Below are 19,604 nucleotides of genomic sequence, written 5' to 3' on the forward strand. Positions count from 1 at the left end.
ACTTAAGTTTTGAAGTGATTTGCTATGCAACAAAGGCTGAAACATGCCAACTACATATTCTATTTAGAGAGGTATCTTAGTGCAATGGTTAAAAGCATGGTTTCCGAAGCCACACTGCCCAGGTTTGAATCTCAGCTCTACCACTTCTTAATTGTATCACCCTCGACAAGTTGCTTAACCCTCCTGGGCCTCAGTTTCCACATGTGAAAACTAGGGATAAAATAGGACCAATATCCAACAGAGCTGCTGTGATGATTACATGAGTTAACATCAAAAAGCATTTAGAGGCCTGGCCTGGTAGCATAGTGGTTAAGTTCATGCACTCCACTTCAGCAGCCCAGGGTTCATGGGTTCGGATTCCAGGCGTGGACCTACTCACCACTCATCAAGCCATGCTATGGCGGCATCCCACATACAAAAGAGGGGAAGATTGACATAGATATTAGCTAAGTGACAATCTTCCTCAAGCAAAAGAGGAAGATTGGCAACAGATGTTAGCTCAGAGCCACTCTTCCTCACCAAAAACAAAAAGCATTTGGAACAGTGTATAACATATAGCAAGTGTTCAGAAAGTGTTCAGTAGGTGTTAGCTATCACTATTACTAGAGATTTTCACAATAGCACAATTAATATTTACATAATTTATCTCAATTAAGGATATTCACAGTATCTTAGGGAAAAAAATCCTAACTATATCCCTCATAAGGTAGTCATCTGCCCCGAAATAAATGTAAATGATTTTGAAGAGGACTATCTTTTAGATGTGAGGCCCCCGGGTCCCCCACGGGCACAGGCACTGACCTGCATAGGGGAGACAGCTGCCGCAGGGGGTGTTTTCATAGGACTTGGACTCAGAGGCGTTCGAGGAATTGCAGCTGCAGCAGGGTTTGGAACTAGAGGAACAACAAACAAGGAAATGATGAATGCATCTGGTACAGTGGAAGCTTTCCTAACTGGTCCTTGAAGGGATCACCAGATGAACCAATGCTCGCAGCTCCCCTGGAAACCGTCCTGACTGGTGCATGACCTCCACCGAACACTCACACCTGTGCCCGGCAGTCGGCGCTCGTCCAGCCACTGCGTGGGTGGTTTCCTCCCTAGAGTAGTTGTGTTTATTTCCAACCCTGGTTATGCCAGTCACTTCTTTTTCGTTATTTAATTAACTTATGTGGTTAAAGCGCTCCATAAACCAAGGAAATCCAAGTACAAAAAACCCAAGAAGAGGATTTCTGTAACTGCATCAGGTAAGAAGCATGACACATAGTGGATGTTCTCGAACTGTATTAAACAAAGGAAAGTGGGCCCCCGTTCATCTTTTCTCACCTCCTCCCACAGAGCTCATCACTTCATGTCAGATGCATTTTCTGGTTTGCACTTAACCCATGGATGTGTGATTACTTGCATGCATGTCAGTCTCCCTGTCTAGACTGAACTGTTCAAAAGTAGGACCCATAATTTATTCACTTCTAGATACTTGGGCTTAGCATAGATTCTGGTAGAGGGCACATAAAAATGGTTATCTATCTGAAGCCAAGTTAAAATCAAAATGGGACACACAGATGAACTCAGGCACATCACACAGTGGGGCGAGGTGAAGAGGGAGATCACTAGAGACCTTCTGATGCAGCCAAGTACTTATATTCAAAACTGTGTAGATGTATTTTTTTAGAGATAAAATTCACATAATAGAAAGTTAACCATTTTTAAATGTATGGTTCAATGGCATTTAGTACATTCACAAATCTGTACAACTATCATCGCCTCTACCTAGTTCCACATCTTCATCACCCCAAAGGAACCCCAGTACCTATTAAGCGGCCACTCCCATCTACCCTTCCCTCCAGCCCCTGGCAACCCCAAACTGCTCTGTGTCTCTCTGGATTTGCCTATCCTGCATATTTCATATAAATGGCATCTTACAACATGTGGCTTTTGTGTCTGGCTTCTTTCACTTAGCATGTTTTCAAGGTTTATCCACACGGCAGCATGTATCAGTACTTCATTCCTTCTCATGGCTGAATAACACTCCATTGTGTGGATATACTACATTCTGTTTATCCAGTCATCAGCTGACGGACATTTGGCTCGTTTCTACGTTTTGGCTATTGTCAATAGTGTTGTTATGAACATTCATGTACAAGTATTTGTCTGAATGTTCGTGTTCACTTCTTTTGCATATATAACTAGGAGTGGAATTGCTGGGTCATTTAGATGTATTTTACTAGAAAATATTGGTTTTTTTTAAAGTTTAGTATAGAAGTAGATTATCTTTTTGCACTAAAGCCCATTTTATTACTATTTTGAATAACTGCACCATTTTAATTTAGTCTAGACATCATCCTACTATCATTTTATTTTAGAAGCATATATTTTTTTAAAGTCCTCCTTTCACCTTACCCCGTATGACCTAGAGGTAGCCTCTAACAACAGTTCCAAGTGCATCCTTCTTGCACTTTCAATGCAAGTATCTATGTACTTTAAAAAACAAAATGAGATCACACTATATAATACTGGTCTGCAACTTACTAAGGACCCCAGACATATTTTAACATCAGTACTTCGAGATCTGCCTCATCCTTATTAAAAGATGCGTAATAGTCTACTGTGTTAATGGGTCATGACTGACAACCCTTTTAATGGGCATTAATGCAATTTCTAAGTTTTCCATTTTTTCAAACAACACTATACTGAAAACTGTGTGTGTGTCTATATAGATAGATAGATAGATAGGTAGGTAGACAGACAGATATCTTTATATACTTGTGCCAGTATCATGTATAGGAACTTTGGGGTCTGTGAAGACAGCATTTTCAATGGGAAGATACTGCCTAACTGCCCTCTAAAAGGTCTGGATCAACAGTGTGTGTGAGTATACAAGTGACTTTTCTCTGATTTTAACTCAAAGGAAACTGATTTGTGTATAATCACAGACTACAGACTCCAGAAGCTCTACTTTTATTAGAGTGAATTAGAATAAAGCTATCATGAAGTTTAAAGAATTTCTAGATGAAAATTGAAGCTTTAGGACACATCACAATTAGTTGTTGTAAACAGCTACATCCCCTTCCCTTTCCTAGAGCTACGGAGATTAGAGAAAGGACAAAGAGTCAGTCACCTGAAGGGGAGGAGGGCGAGCTTCCAGGCAGAAAAGAGCATGTGTGCTACAGAGCCTGCCCCGTTTCAGGACCCGAAGTGCAGTGTAGCTGGAGTGCAGAGGGCAGAGTGGTTCAAAGGAGGTAAGAGGAAGGCAGGGTGAACCATGCAGGTGTCTGAGGATCTGAATCTCATTCTAACCACAGCAAAGCAAACAAAGACTTTTAGTCAGGAAAAGATCTTTCTGTCATGAAAGGAAATGAGGAGACTAATTAGGAGGTTACTGAAATGCACAGCTAATGGTGGTTTAAACTAGTAGTTTGACTGTGCCACTAGAGATGGAGAGAAGCAGAGAGAGCAAAGATGTGCATGTCGGAAGCTGGATCAAGAGGACTTGCTAATGGATTAGAGGTGGAGGTGAGGAAGAAGAAGGATTTAAGGAAGAAGGAGGATTCCTAGATTTCTGGCTTAAGTAACTTGGTGGAACGGTGCTGCCATTTACACAAGGGAAAGACTGAAGACTGAAGGGAAAGACTGATTTGGTTTTGGACATAATAAGTTGTCTAGGAGACACCTGAGTGTCAACCTTAAGCAGATGTTTGAATATACAGGCCTGAAGGAGTTCAGAGGAAGGGAAAGGGCTGACATGACACACCTGGATGTTCTTCAGCATACAGAAGATACTCAAAGTCTCAGGCCTGTGTGAAGATACACCTCTGCATGAGGTAAGGCACAAGTCCGAGACGAAGATCCCTGAAGCTGAACAGATCCCAGGTCTCCTGTTACAATTCACCTTATAGTAAGACTAATTCATTAACAGTACACGAAATTTGATGAGACTCTAGAGAGCAAGATGGCAATGACTATCAAACTAGGCCAGAGAATACACGGTAAGTGAATACAACTGCCTGCCCTCGGCAGAGTGTATGAGAAATTACCTTGAGATGCACTGTCGAAGGACTTGATGAGGGTTTTCACCGTAGGGGTTGGCTCAGAGGAAGTTGAAGACCTTCTACTCAGCCCCATCCCTTGCCTCAAGGCTGCCAAATCTCTCTCAACAGCATTCATGTAGTTGTACACCCGGCCTCGCTCCTCCTCTTGCCTGAAAACAATATTGAAACCAGGGCATTTTTACACATATACTAGAAAATACACATTTCCCCTCCCAACTGAAAAGCATTAAAAAGTAGCAGTTAAAAAAATAGAATCAGTTGAGCTGAGTAAATTACCTGGTCTAATATTCTCATTTGCTTGGTAAATTCCAGGAAATGATATTAAAATTGTTATATCAGGTTATCCTAAGTAGGTTAGGTAACCATCAGATTCTATTTTGATTTGAGTAAGTGTAAGGTGAAGACATCAGTAATCCATTAGCAGTGAAACGGAAGGCAGACTGGCCAAAGGTCCTGACTCAGAGCTGGGGATCTCGAGGCTCTGTGCTGCAGAGAGGGCACGGCCCTTTGCAGGAGAAGCTGGGAACTCACCAGTACATGTGGATAACCTATGCTGGTTCTATCTAATGCACCGTGCATGGACATGGAAATACAAAGACATGAAACCAAAGCCCATACTCTTAAAACTTAAAAAACCCGCTACAGTCACCAAATAGAATTTCTACCAAGGAAAGAAAAGCCTGGGCCCACATTAGTAACATCAGTCTCCCAGATGCTCAGGGTGACGGATCATGAGTCATCTAAAAAATCAATTCCACATTATTTCTGGCCAGCTCTAATTCACTGAGCTGACTAACACAAAAGTTCTCATCTGGAAGGAGATGTCAGCTGCAGAGTTTGTACATGTCATACAACGAACAAGTAAGTTTACAGGTGGACAAAAATTAAGCCAGTCCTTAGGAAAATTTGTCTTCGGTGGCCATTTGGCACTTTCGACCGAGTTTTTCACCTCAAGATGTACCATAGGGTGTCATGTTCAACAGTTTTAATAAAGAATTGACAACAGCATGATTAACAACAGGATCAATAGTTATCAAACTTTTTGGTCCAAGAGCCCCTTTCCACTCTTTTTTTTTTGTGGGGGGGTGAGGGAGATTGGCCCTGAGCTAACATCTGTTGCCAATCTTCCTCTTTTTGCTGAGGAAGATTGTGGCTGAGCTAACATTTGTGCCAATCTTCCTCTGTTTTGTATGTGAGATGCCACCACAGCATGGCTAGATAAGCAGTGCATAGGTCCATGCCTGGGATCCAAACCCACAAACCCCAGCCCAGTGAAGTGGAGCAAACAAACTTAAGCACTGCGCCCCCAGGCTGGCCCCACCCCTTTCCACTCTTAAAAATTACTGGGGATTCCATAAAGCTTTTGTTTATGTGGGTTACATCCATTGACATTCACCAAATTATAAATTAAAACTAAAAAATATTTAAAAGATTTAATTCACCTAAAAATAAAACTAAACCTAAGGCTTATTAACATATGCAATATGATAACTATTGATCCTGTTGTTAATCCTGCTGTTGTCAATTCTTTATTAAAACTGCTGAACATGACACCCTCTGGTACATCTTGAGGTGAAAAACTCGGTCAGAAGTGCCAAATGGCCACCGAAGACAAATTTTCCTAAGGACTGGCTTAATTTTTGTCCACCTATAAACTTACTTGTTCGTTGTATGACATGTACAAACTCTGCAGCTGGCATCTCCTTCCAGATGAGAACTTTTGTGTTAGTCAGCTCAGTGAATTAACTTATTTTTTAATAAAAAATGACTATATTTTCCAAAACCAAAAAGAAATAAGAACAGCAGTGTTTTTACATTTTTGCAAATCTCATTAATGTCTGGCTTAAGAGAAGACTGCTAGAGTCTCATTTCTTCTGTATTCAATCTATTGCAATATGAAAAAAAGCAGACCTAATACAGTTAGGTAGTTGAAAAAAGGAAGAATATTTTAACGATATTAAAATAGATAATTGTGGCTTGTTAGATAACTGTGGCTTCTGTTTCTTGATACTACACCAAAACGCATTAAGTGGTAGTTACTTAAAAGTTAGTTGCAATGTGGAATCTGAAACCATATGAATGAACTTTTCCTATCCTGTCCATTAAAACCCTCTGGTCTGTTTTATACTTTGAACAGATCTTTTACCCATACACGATTGTGTAACATCATGCGTTGGTCAGACAGAAAATAGTGGTTCACTGAGTTACACGGATTTTCCGAATACTTTCTGTCGTCATACAATTTCTTTCTTTCTTTCTTTCTTTCTTTTTGTGGAAGATTAGCCCTGAGCTAACATCTGCTGCCAATCCTCCTCTTTTTGCTGAGGGAGTCTGGCCCTGAGCTCACATCCGTGACCATCTTCCTCTACTTTATATGTGGGACGCCTACCACAGCAGGGCTTGCCAAGTGGTGCCATGTCCGCACCTGAGATCCGAACGGGTGAACCCTGGGCTGCCAAAGTGGAACGTGCATACTTAACCACTGCGCCATCGGGCTAGCCCCACAATTTATTTCTTAAAAGTCACATTTATTAATATCACCAATGATCTCATTAGAAAACTCTTTTAAGTATGGGAAACTGCCAAGCTCATAACAACAGATTCAAGTTTTCCAAAATCCTACCATTGACCTGAAAGCCCATATTCTATCCTTGGCACCAAATACTGTCGGTTGTTTTCCTTGAAGTGACAGACTCTCTTAATCATTTTCAAGAAATATCCATCACATACTAAAGTCTGAACATCCAGGGCTCGCCCGTGGCCGAGTGGTTAAGTTCGCACGCTCCGCTTTGGCGGCCGAGGGTCAGATCCTGGGCGCGGACACGGCATGGCTCATTAGGCCATGCCGAGGCGGCCTCCCACACGCCACAACCAGAAGGATCCACAACTAAAATATACAACTATGTATTGGGGGATTTGGGGGAGAAAAAAAAAAAGCAGGGGAAAAAAGTCTGAATATCCATAGTTTGTCTGTCAGTCATTCTCAAGTAAAAATGGGGTTTCATGAAAAAAGAAAACAGCTCAAACTAAAACAATCACACAGTGCTTTCCTCCAGACAACCTCATACTTGGATACGAGTACTTCCCATTTCGTCACATAGAATGTTAGAAAGAATATACTCGAGGACCGAGATTTAGTAAAATAATTTACTGCTTCACCAAGGACATCTTTAAGTAAAAACCACATTGTTCAAAACGTGTGTGTGTGATGGTGAAGAGTACAACAACTACAAGTATAATGTGGTGTCAAGGCCTCAATTCGTCAACAGTTTACATTTGCTTTTCCCTATCAGTGCAGACGTCAACACCACGAAAAGGGCAAACAACATGTCAGTAGCATTATGAAAACAGTCTGACCTCGCAGACCCCCTGAAGGGTGCTGGGGGGCTCCCTGGGGGTCTGCAGACCTCAGTTTGGGAACGGCTGCTCTACAAAATGCTACTTCTTTCAGGAGGCACTTCCTTTAAATGTATGTCTCAAAGAATAACGAGCTTTCAGGATCCAATGGAATGATTCTTTAAGAGGAGAATTTCAGTCACTCAGGTTCACTTCAGCATGGAGCATTTCTGATACACTATTCATTTTATGGTATACAGAAAAAAAGGTAATGTAATATAAGTTCTATAGCAGTGGAGAAACAATAATCTTCCACCTCATGTTCTGCTTAAGGGAGCCAAAGAAAAATGGTTTGGCAATACTTTCCACTGGGCCATACACTAGACCTAAGCAACAACAAAGTACAATAGCTTTTCAAAGATATCCTGGTTAAAGATTTTTCTAATTTTTTTCCTCTGTCTACTAAAGAATTACTCAAAGTAATGAATAATAAAAAATTCATAATAATAAACCTCAACACAAAACTACTCTCCCTCTCTCACAGATAGAGCATACCATAAATGTCATCTCATGAAATACTTTCAATGGGCTTCCAATGATCTCTATGTTAGATGGGGAAAAAAATACTACTGTGGAGATTCATGTGGTTATAAGTATAAAACAAGTGAAAACTCCTCAAGTGAGCAATGGAGAGAAATTCACTTTGCATTTTTTACTTGGGTCTCTAATACTACCAGCTAAAGTATACTCGTCACGGCCCTGAGCACTGTGCAGGCATATCTCATGTACGCTTCACAACAACACTGTAAAGCAAGCAGCACCATCGCCACTTTAAAGATGAAGAGACCAAGGGCCATGGCAAGACCACACAGCTAGGAAGAGGCAGAGCTGGACGGCAGCCAAGTCTGTCTGCCTCCAGAGCCCACATCCTGAATCACCAGGTTATAATCTAAAGACAAGTGACAGGGTTGGAATGTGGGGACAGAGGAAAGGAGAGAACCAGAATGTACCCTTGTGCCAGGGACCACTGTGACCCCTCAAGATTTGGTAGTTATGGACACTGACAGCAACTCCGAAAGATCCGTACAGACTGTGCTATTTTACAGGTGTCATACGATGAGGCCAGAAAAATTGAGTAACTTCCATGAGATCCAAACACTAGATCACACCAGTGTCAAACCCCACATTCTTCCCATCATACCACATCACAAAATGGGGATTTAAGCGTTCCCTGCTGGAACATAAGTACACAACTGGTTTCTCAAAACATACTTGCGTGACTTTATTTCCTCCAATTCCTTTGTGAGTTTCTCATTTTTTTCTTGAGCCTCATGCAACCGGCGCTTCAGATCACCAATCTCCTCTTGGGCTTCAGATTTAATGTCATTTGCAATGACCACTGCGGTCTGGAGATCAGCTTGAAACTGCCGCCATTCCGCAGATTCCTCCTATATTAAAAGACTAAATTTTTATTTCCAAAAGAGAGCAATAAAGACATTTTAAAACAACAAAATGTGTTTATGGTTAGATTGCTGCACTGCACTGCCCCAAATGATGACTAATTTCTCTTAAATCCCAGAGAATGGCTATTACCTATTTCCAAGAGGTAATGCAATTATTATTAGTGAACTTGTTCTTAATGAGGAAGAGATTTTCTAGCTGACCTGTGTACCAAGGCATCAAGCACTCAAAGAGTGCTCAATAAATATTCATGATGATAACGCCAAGCCTCCCTTCCTCAGGCAAGTTTCAAAGTAAGTCTTACGAAAATAAACACATCGTCCAAAACTTACAGTGCTTTACCTTTGAAAAGCTCAAGACAGTAGATAAATGGTGTGTGAACCATACTGAAAGATTTTACAGTGAAAAACTATAAATATCCTGACATCAAAAACTAAAAGGAACAAAAAAAATCAAAAGTAAAGGAAAAGGAAGAGGAAGCCAGAAGAAAAACATTAAACTTAATCTAGGCAGACAAAAACCATACAAAGAGAGGAGCAAAGGAACTGTATGGTCCACTGCTTCCCACAGCCACGGGGATGCGGGTGTGGCTGGGTGTGGAAGCCTCCCCAGGGCGTCAGCAACACCAGGGCCACAGATGCCCACTCCCAGGCCCAGCGCCGGCCAGCCCAAAGCAATGATCTGACACCATGAAGGCAGCCAGAGCCGCTGAGGCATGACCCAAACTATGAGATTAGCTTCCCCTCACCCTCTGCATCTGAGCAGCACTGCTACTGGCAAGCTGATCAAATCCACAGAAGACAGAAAACTTGTAAGAAAACAGCTTAGTTGGGACACTTTAAGAGCAAACTTTCTTTCCAAAATATAACACTTGCTTCCTAAGTCCATCTTTCTAAAACTACCACGCATAAAATACATTCTTCTATCCAGAATCTAGCACCAGTCCTAAACTGAAAGGCTGGCATTTGCTTTCTGCCCATAGCCCAGTGGGATATCAACAGCACAACTGCATCTGAAGCTTAAGATGAATGACAACACACTCAAAAAAGTACTCAACTTTCAAACAACCGTGCTTTTTAATGAGACAATATGTGAAGATTTATCCTACCCGAAGTCTCCTGTGGAGTGTCTTGATTTCTCTTTCCATGTCATGTTTTTGGTCCTGGAGTTTTTTAACCGTATCTAAAAAGACCACAAAAGTTTAAATATTTATTCTTACAGCTGTGTTCAAAAGTAATAATATAAAGGGAGGAGGTATTTAAATATGACATTTAAAAAAGTCATCTTGCCCAAAGATTTTTTATTTTTACTACAAAACTTTAAAAGAAAAAAGAAATGCTCAATCCACAGGGTTCGCCAATATTACTTTCTAAGGAAAATATCAAGTTTAAATTACAATTTCTGGATTACTTCCTTCCTCAGTGTCTTAATTCTGAAATAAAAAGTTAAGTAAAATCAATTATTAGAAACACACACACTGTTAGCTCACAACCAATCAAAACAACACTAACTGCTATTAAAACGTGAACTTTAATCAAAAGGGTTATTAATCTGAAGTATTTATGAAACATAACTTACTTTACACACTGGAATAAATTCCAGAAAAATGGTGAATTAGTAAAATTTTTACAAACAATTATATAATACCCTGGGGAGCTGCCATTTAATTCTTTGGAAAGTCTTTTTACAAAATAAAGGAAATATTTATCAAGTAACTCAATACTCAAATTATTTCTTGCATAATAAGAATTTTCTTCAAACAATTTCACTCACTGTAAATATTTAATGAGCACCACCAACAGGCAAAGTACCATTCTAGATAGAGTTGAGATGCAAAGATGAAGGCACGGCCAAGGCCAGTCCCCTTAGAACCAGAAACATAAAGAGAAGTCACATTCTATTTGGAGGTTCTGCTAGAAAATTCTTGCTTCAGGGGAGATGCCTTAGGAGGGCGCCAGGCTGCCTGACTGCCACTCAGTACATCCATCACAGCTGGTTACTTCGACAGCTCAGGGACCCACCACTTCCTCTTTGGTCAAGCACCAGAAAAGGCACCCAAGTCTGATGACAAATACTTTGACTTTACCTACTGCCTCCCCGCTTCAGGAGAACCCTATCCTTTTTGTGTTCCAACTCTGACTTACACAGCCTTGTAACTGTTGCTCTCAATATTACTCCATTTCTTTACACATGGGTCTCTACCACTAGACTGAAAACACTTCAATGGCAGGAGCCACGTGGTGACTCACAGCCGCAGCACCTGGCACCTGGTAGGCCTGTAAAATGGAATAAACGTATAAATGTAGAAGCTAATGGAAGCAGCAAGAGAAAGCAATGCTACTAAAATCATTACCTAGGATTGTTTTTTAAAGTATTACATTGACGGAACTTAACCATTTATTGTCAGGGACATCCTAACTACAGGCATCGGTGTTTGAGTAAAAGTCCCTCCTACTCCTTAGACTTAGCAGCAGGAACCCAGGCACAGCGAACACCTGCATGCAATGACATGTAATCAAAAAGATCTTCCTAAAGCAAACAAATTATTAGCTTTTAATCAAGACCCTAGAGGATGAGCATGCTGATGTTTTTCCTTAGACTGGTTACTGTCTTCCTCGTCCCAGTTCCATGAGGAACCTGCTCTGCTGAAGCCTCTGTGATGCAATACCTTTAATTCAATGTCGATACATTTGTGTTCTCATATTTTTAAACAGCATGAATTCTCTTTAGTAAAAACATAAAGCCTAGAATATTTATAACAACTATATGTGTAATAATTATTATAAATAAATAATGATATATTTCCTAAAGCTGGATAAAAAATAAATGAGATAAAATGGGGGGAAAAACTGGACAATTTTGGCAGCCAGTAGTTAAATTTCCTCCCATTTATCACCCCAAAACTACTGAACAAAGTTAAACTCTACGAAATAAAAAGGGTTCAAAATTTACTCATTAATTCAACAAACATCTCAAGTACCCACTTTGTACCAGGCTTTTTTCTAGGTGCTTAAGACGTAAGGAAACAGGGGGAAAAAAATATACAGTCCTTATCCTCTTAGAGACAGAAAAGAGGCGGTTTCATATACAAAGGATTAAACTTTAAAAGTCTATCTCTACACAAGCTGCTTCAGACCTCATTTAATCTGGAGACTAAGGGTCAAATGGGCCATCCAATTTGCTTAACGGCAAAGTGGACACCAAGCTGAGTGAGTGAGTCCCACACCCTGATGGCAATCTCCAGAGGCAAGGAAGACTCTGGAACCAGCATGATGGATTCTCAGGGAAATTTTAAGCCACACGGCCATCTTAGACTAATCATAAAACCCCAAATTTCATCCATTTCTTTTGTTCTTATCCTTTCCTCTTTACCAACCTCTACATCATGGCTACAGAATTCACATAATCACTCTTCTTAAGAGGACATTCTTCTACACCCAGGGCTACAAATTTATTATTGTCACATCTTCTTACTACTCCTTTTAAACAGACGGAAAGCTGGCAGCCAGTGGACATATCTAGGCCGAACAAAGTGCACTGAAAGTGTCTCTGGGAATTTGAATGAAACTTTACAAGTCCTGTTTTTGCACTTCGTACCATAAAGCAGTAAAAATGAGAAGAGGCCTTCCTCCTTGGATACGAAGGAGGAAACCTGTGCTTAGGTTGTTTTGAAGATTGCCATCTAGTCCACTTAACGCCACACAGAAGGGCAGGGTCAGCCTTCAACCGGAGCCTCTCAAGGTGGTTTCCTTCTTCTTCAAAGTCTTTCTAGAGGGACGGACACTGCCATCTACTGTCTTCAACTCAAAAGCAACATTAAATTCTATCGAAGAACTATTATCATCTCATTTTTAAATTACAAATTATAACAATTTTACAATGTTATTTTTATTCTAGAAATCAGGTAAATTGCTATTCTTATTGTTATTAGACCAACTTTGCTCTGAACAATTCCCGGCACTGCCCTGCCCATTTAGTAATGGAGTTCGTAATCTCTTCACCACTGAGACCTACCATCCCTGACAAATCAAGACCAGCTATCCTCCACTCTGGCCCCAGTTATACACCTATCACTCATGTGGATGTTACGAGGCATCTACCATGGGCACAGGATCAACCTATACCCTTGGGGGTGTAAAATAATGAAAGTTCACAAGCAACCTTTCTTGTTCTCCAAATCCGAGAAAACCTTCAGGTTACTGATACCCTAGTGCTCAATCAGACTCTTGCTTCTGGTCAAGCGCCTCCAAGTGACATCAGGTGCAATTTTTAAAAGAAGGAAAGCACAAAAGCAACCAACAAGTTAAAATACCATCCCTCAGGGACAGGGAGAGAAGCAGGCAGTACATTCAGCCACCAGGCCACAGCTTTATCCCCAAACCAGAATTCCTGATGCACGAAGGGGACACAGATGAGTTTCGAATGAACCATTTACTACTTATATTTTTCTTTTTTTATTTTACTCATTTTCACTTTTTCCCTCAAAAAGTAGATACAACTTTTTTCCCTTGATTCTAAAAGTAATAATACGCTCACGATAAAAAGTCTGGAAAACAGAGACAGGCCCTGTGGCCAAGTGGTTGAGTTCGTGCGCTCCGCTTCGGCAGCGCAGGATTTTGCCAGTTCGGATCCTGGGCACAGACATGGCACCACTTGCTAGGCCATGCTGAGGTGGGGTCCCACATGCCACAACTAAAAATACACAACTACGTACCGGGGGCTTTGGGGAGAAAAAGCAGGAAAAAAAAAAGTCTGGAAAACAGAAAAGGGTAACAAAAATAAGATTACCCATTATTTGTTATTTGGCACATATCCTTCCAGATTTCATGTGAGTATATTTTTTTAAGAAAAACAGGATTATGCTATTTATACTGCTTCAAAAGCCTTGAAAAATGACTCATTTTAGCAACCTCCTATTAACCTATTAAGGAACAGCTAGAATGGTTCAAATTTTTATCAACAAGAGTGTCTTTATACAATTCTTCAGATATGACTTGAAGATACCTTTCTAGAAGTGGAAGAAATGATGAAGGACAACTTGAAACTATCGACAGGACCCAAGTTAATCGATTAGAAGGCTCTAACTCAAGACGGTAGTTTTTTTTTTTTTTTGAGAAATCACGCAGTTACAGAATGTATTGTGTCTAACACACTGAAATCAGTATTTCTTCAGGAACACCATTATGCCTGGTTACTACTTCAGTGTAATGTTATATAAATCTTTTACGGTTTTTAACTACAGAAGTAATACACACAACTCATACTCTATTGTCCTAAGACTTGCTCTATTTCACCTATGGCTTATTTCTGTGCCTGTGCACAGACCTGCCTCATTTATCCTCGCTGGTGACATGGCAGCCGTAGTAGGGACACACTGTGTACGTGGGTTATTAACTAAATCTCAACTGTTGAAAATATAGGAAGTTTCTAAGTTTGTGTGGTAATCAGCCATTCTGCAATAAGCATCCATATCTATGCATACATTTGCAAACTTGCAAGAATATTTCTGAAGAGCAGATTTCTGGAAGTGGATCGCTAAATCACCGTTGCACTTTGGAAATTTGACCAATACTCCAAAAAGGCTGCAGCAATCCATATTCCTTCCAATAGTGTATGAGAGGACCCTCTTCTCCTTACACATTAGCAATCTTTCTAATTTTTCACATCTGCTAAGTGAAAACTGGCATCTTGTTTTACTGAGTTTCTTTGCTTCTTAAGTGAAGTCAAGCATCTTTGCATCTTTTTCTGACATCTGACATCTATTCAAACACTTGATTGAGCTAATGGATTAGCCTAGTCTTACTGATGCACAGAATCTCTTTATATATTCCATATGTGTTACAAATATTTCTCCCAATGTCATTTATTTATGGTACTTCTGCTGAATTGAAAATTTCAATTACATATAGTCTAATAAGAGATGTTTTTCCTTTATGACTTCCCTGTGTCTGCCTTTAAGGCTTTTCCCACCACAGAATTACACAACCCTCCTCTATTTCCTTCTGCTACTTCTCTAGTCTCAAGCCACCCTTGCTCAGCACTGGTGCTAGTGTTCCACATAAAAGGGCAAGACCTGTGTTAGATGTTAGGCCCTAGCCCCCATCTCAGGAACTAGAAGGCAGGAAAGGTGCTGCACTTAACTGCAAGCATGCACAGAGCATTACCATGCAAATACAAGCGGTTGATAAAATTGTGACTGACAGATACATCTCCTGAGCCAGACCTGAGATCTCGCTGGTCCCCCCATTCTCAACAGCAAGGAGCTTTGGTTTGGGGAATGGTGGTGAGATTATTAACTTTACTTCTTTGGGCTCAGTTAGGATGCTTCTTTCTGCTGTTTCTCTTTTAAGCTCCTTTAAGATATTAAGATGTCTAATACGTCCCGGTTGGGCTTTCTTACTTATAAACGACAAGAATGATTAATCCTAGTGACTTCTGCATATTTCTCAACAACTGTGGGAGTCGGTGTTCTACCCTCAGGCCTCTCCCCTCAATATCACAACTGGCTAAAGGCTCTCCTGATGACACACGCCTATAGGAGGCTTCCCTCTAAACATGCAACAGGGGAATGGGCAGCTTCAACGGAGGCAACAGGTGTGTGCGTGTATGCATGCGTGTGCGTGTGTCTGTTTCACTGCTGGGCCAAACTGCCTTTCCCTTTGTGTGGTTTTCTCTTCAAGATGGAGGGCCCCCCCCCCCCCCCCCGCCCACGCCCCCCGCTGCACCTTTCCCCACCTTATTTAGAAAAGGGCTCAAGCCCAGGGGCAGCCTGGGGGCAAACACCAGAGCCAGCACTCTAGAGGCGAGAGTGGAAGAAGGCTTCTGAGAATCCTTTACACCACGGCCTGAACCTGCTGCTGGGCCCAGTCCTTACGATCCCTGAGCTGAAGGTTTTAGTCCCTCCATCCCCAAAGTTTTACTGGGAACATCATTACTCAGAGCTTTGGGTGTTCTCCTGGACTGTACGTTTTTCTATCCTATTTCATTCTCCATATCCCTAATTCCATCTGCTTTATACATTCCAGAAATTACTCAAAGTTGTTGATCTACCGACAGGACCCTTTCCCTGTTTTCTATCTTGCTTTAGGTTCACTGTAATTTTTCTATTTCTCCTGCCGTGTCACTAGGACCACGGGAGAGAGAGGAAGTACACGTGTGGCCTCAGCCCACCGTCTTCAACCGGACGTCTTAACAGTATTTACTGAGTCTTTCCATGAGATCTTTCTAGCTCAGATGCTACAGCCCAGCCAGGGCTAAGCAACATGGCACTGAGGCTCTCTGGGAGGCCGTCTGGGACTCCAACCGCACGGTGCACCTTGTGATACTGTCCCACACATCACTGAGGCGCTAGTCATTTTTTTCAATCTTTTGTCTCTCTGATAATGTCTACTGATTGATCTTCAAGTTCACTGGCTCTTCTATATCTCTAATTTGCTATTTAATAATCTGGTAAACTTTTTATATTAGCTGTCACATTTTTCAGTTCTAGAATACCCCCTAAGTTATTTTTTTATTTCTCTGCTGAGATTTGGTATTTCACTCATTATGAGCATAGTTTCCTCTACGTCCTAAGTACAGTTACAATAGCTGTTTTAAAATCCTGTCCACTGATCCCAAAGTCAGGATTACTTTGGGGTAAATGAGGAATGACTCATAATGGGTACAGGTTTTCTTTTTGGGCTGATGAAAATGTTCTAAAATTGCCTATGGTGATGATTGCTAAACCATTCCACAGAAGAAAATATCAATTTCCCAATGGACAGTATCCCCTGTCATCAAGTCCCCTATATAAAGTGCTGACTTAGCATCCAGCCCAATGCTAGAATCCTCTAGGGAAAAAAAAAACAAAAAACTCCTATCAGACTATGGAGATCTAACAACTGAATGCAATGCATGAAATTTGTTTGGATCCTGGTTCCCATAAAAAAACTATAATAGACATTTTGGGGACAGCTGGGAAAATCTGATTATGGGCAATAATTAGATGACACTAAGGAATGATGACTAATTTTACTAGATGTGATAACAATATGGTGGTTATAAGAAGAATGTTTAGCAGTTGCATGCTGAAATATTTAGTTGTCGTCATGAGGTCTACAACTTACCGTCAACTGGTTCAGTTAAACACATACACACAGAAGGTACATACTGCAAAACGTTAACAACTGTCAAATCTAGGTAACGGGTGCTATCTATAATAGTCTTGCAGTGTTTCTGTATATTTGAACTTCTCATTTCAAAATATGGGGAGAGAAGCTACATCGCGAAAAAAATTTTTATTCAGGATTTTCAGCCATTTTATAAACAAAATCGACATAACGTTAATGTAATTTTTATTTTGGCAATGATTTGTAAAATTGCACCCCAGGAATCCTTATCATCTAACAATTTTCTAGCTATTACCCCAATTACCACAAGGTGTCACTCTTTCCACATTAAAATCAAAAGTCTTGCAACAGAAAAGGCTATTATCATCAGTATTAAATGGAAAATGTACTGAACTTCCACGTTAATCTGAAAAACTTCAGAACCTCTTACATTTAGGAAGTAAAATTAGATAAATCCTCTTGGTTCAGAGACAATGAAATACAAACTAGATATAAATGTTAAACTAAAAGTTTTTAAAACTTTAGATGAGAAAATTCATCTCTATGACCATCACCGTCTCCAAGAGATACAGTCCCACAGTCACCTACTTCAGAATTCAGATGCCTCCGAATGTTCCGAATAACCCTGGGGTCAATCTACAGGTGCTGGGTCAACTAGCCAGTCAGAACGGCCTTATGACACATTCAGGGCTCCTGCAAATGACCCACTATTTTCTGGAAGCAGTTCAAACCTTCCCATCTCCCCACCTCTGCACCCATAGCACAGGGGATCCAGCTCAATGCCTACTAATCATCTGTCAAGGAGTAATAAACTGTTAGATCTCAAAGGAACAGTATCATGAATCAAAAGTTTAAAAAGCTTTCACCAATGCATCCAAAAGGGTTACTCCCATTCTCCTGTCGTCACCTGGATATCATTAAAGTATACTACAACTTAAAATTTGTTAACATTTAAGGAATCTGGATGAAGAATACATTAAGAATTTTTTTAATGTATTATTTGGAAATAATTTCAAACTTACAAAAAAGTGCAAAAAATAGTATAAGGAACACTCAATAACCTTTTCTCAGATCTGCCTACTGTTAACAGCTTTCCCATCTGTTTGATCATTTGCTATCTTCTATCCCTATCCCTGTCTGTTTTCCTGCCTCTCTCTCTCCTTAATTTTTTCCTGAACCCTTTAAGGATATACATCATGGTCCTTCACCCCTAAATATTCAGTGTGTGGCTCCTAAGAATAGGGACATTCTCTTATACAAACACAGTACAGTTATCAACTTCATAAACGTATACTGATATGTTTATCGAACCTACCATCCACACTCCAACTTTGTCTACCATCCTCTAGAGCACGTCCGCCTACAGTGCTGGACCTAGTCTACGCACGGCTGTCACATTTAATTGTCATGTCTCCTTAGGCTCTTTTAATCAGGAACTTCTCCATAGCCTTTGTCCTTTATGACTGGCATTGTTGAGGAATAGAGCACCACTCACTCCTGTGTTTTTAGTAAAACATTTCTCATTTTTTGTCTATTTAACGTTTATGATTAATTGAAGTTATGCCGCCGCCAGAATACAGTCTAGCTGACACTGTGTCCAATGTGACCTCTGTCACTTACATGATCACCCAGTCAAAATGTTGCCCAGTGTTTCCACTGTATAATTTCTGGTTGTTTCTTTTTCCTCACTTGCAACATAATAAACAGTCTGTGGGAAGACATTTTAAGATCATGCAAATTCCTGTTCCTCATCAAATATTTTACATAGAAATGCTTTGTACTATTTTTGCAACTTCTTAATGTCTGAAATAATTACAAAATAGTTTTTAAAAATATTTTATTTTATAAAGCAAACAAAGCAACTTAAAATCTGAGTTTCAATTCTACCAGATCATAAAGTCTCCATGGTAGGGAGGAAAATCAGACAAATAAACAAATAAAAACCTGTGCCTTAGGCATAAGATTATGAAGGGTCAAGATTTTTTTTGTTTCAGTATACTTGCAATCACTACAGGTAGATAATAAATGGCTTTTCCTAGGATCTCGAAAATAATAACCGTATTAGCTTTTCACTTAATGATTTTCCATAATTAACCACAGTTTTAAAGTAATGCTTCCACTTAACAGTTCACCTTCAGGACCACAACACTGCAGCCCGAAGACTACCCTCCAGCATGTGAAGCACAGTGCCACGTGCACATTTCTGCTGGCCACTGTGCACTGCCTTTGAACTACTGCATCAGCCAAAATTACTAATTTTTATTTTGTCACTGAAGGACAACTACTCCCACATGTTCAAATGGATAGGATAAAAAGGAATGAAAAGTTCCCCAGCGCTTACTCTCTAAATCAGAGATAATGAGGTTGTCATGAAGTTTCACGGCTCGATGCTGTTCTACTTCGTCTTCAAGTTCAAAGATGGTTTCTTTCATGTCACTCCTTTCGGTCTCTTTTTCTTCCAGCTCTGACCTTAATTTTTCTAATGTCATATTCAAATCTTCTATTTGTTTCTTGGCTTCTTCTTGGAAGGCTCGGTATTCATCTTCTACCTATATAAAATCGTGCAGATTAAAAAAGTAAGAGTTGTTCTAAGAAATTCTAGAACAGAGGTATACACCGTTTCAAATGGAAGCTAAGTGTGAGCTGCCATGCG

At 40.3% G+C, this 19,604-nt stretch overlaps 1 protein-coding gene across 9 annotated transcripts in view; it reads right to left on the reverse strand.

Moving 5' to 3' along the window:
• SPECC1L (sperm antigen with calponin homology and coiled-coil domains 1 like) overlaps positions 1–19,604 on the reverse strand; it is a 135,698-nt gene that overhangs the window by 68,636 nt on the left and 47,458 nt on the right. For all 9 annotated transcript variants that reach the window (XR_011505501.1, XM_044775374.2, XM_070516585.1 and 6 more), the window contains 5 exons: positions 19,293–19,500; positions 9,952–10,025; positions 8,655–8,830; positions 4,032–4,195; positions 802–893 (listed from right to left, as the gene is read on the reverse strand). Coding sequence is in view for 8 of the 9 variants with exons in the window: in XM_044775374.2 (XP_044631309.1) it covers positions 802–893; positions 4,032–4,195; positions 8,655–8,830; positions 9,952–10,025; positions 19,293–19,500 (714 nt within the window). In the remaining variant the exon portion in view is untranslated. The remainder of the gene's footprint in view (positions 1–801; positions 894–4,031; positions 4,196–8,654; positions 8,831–9,951; positions 10,026–19,292; positions 19,501–19,604) is intronic.

Source organism: Equus asinus, chromosome 8 (genome assembly GCF_041296235.1).
Source record: "Equus asinus isolate D_3611 breed Donkey chromosome 8, EquAss-T2T_v2, whole genome shotgun sequence".
In the NCBI taxonomy this organism is placed as follows: domain Eukaryota; kingdom Metazoa; phylum Chordata; class Mammalia; order Perissodactyla; family Equidae; genus Equus; species Equus asinus.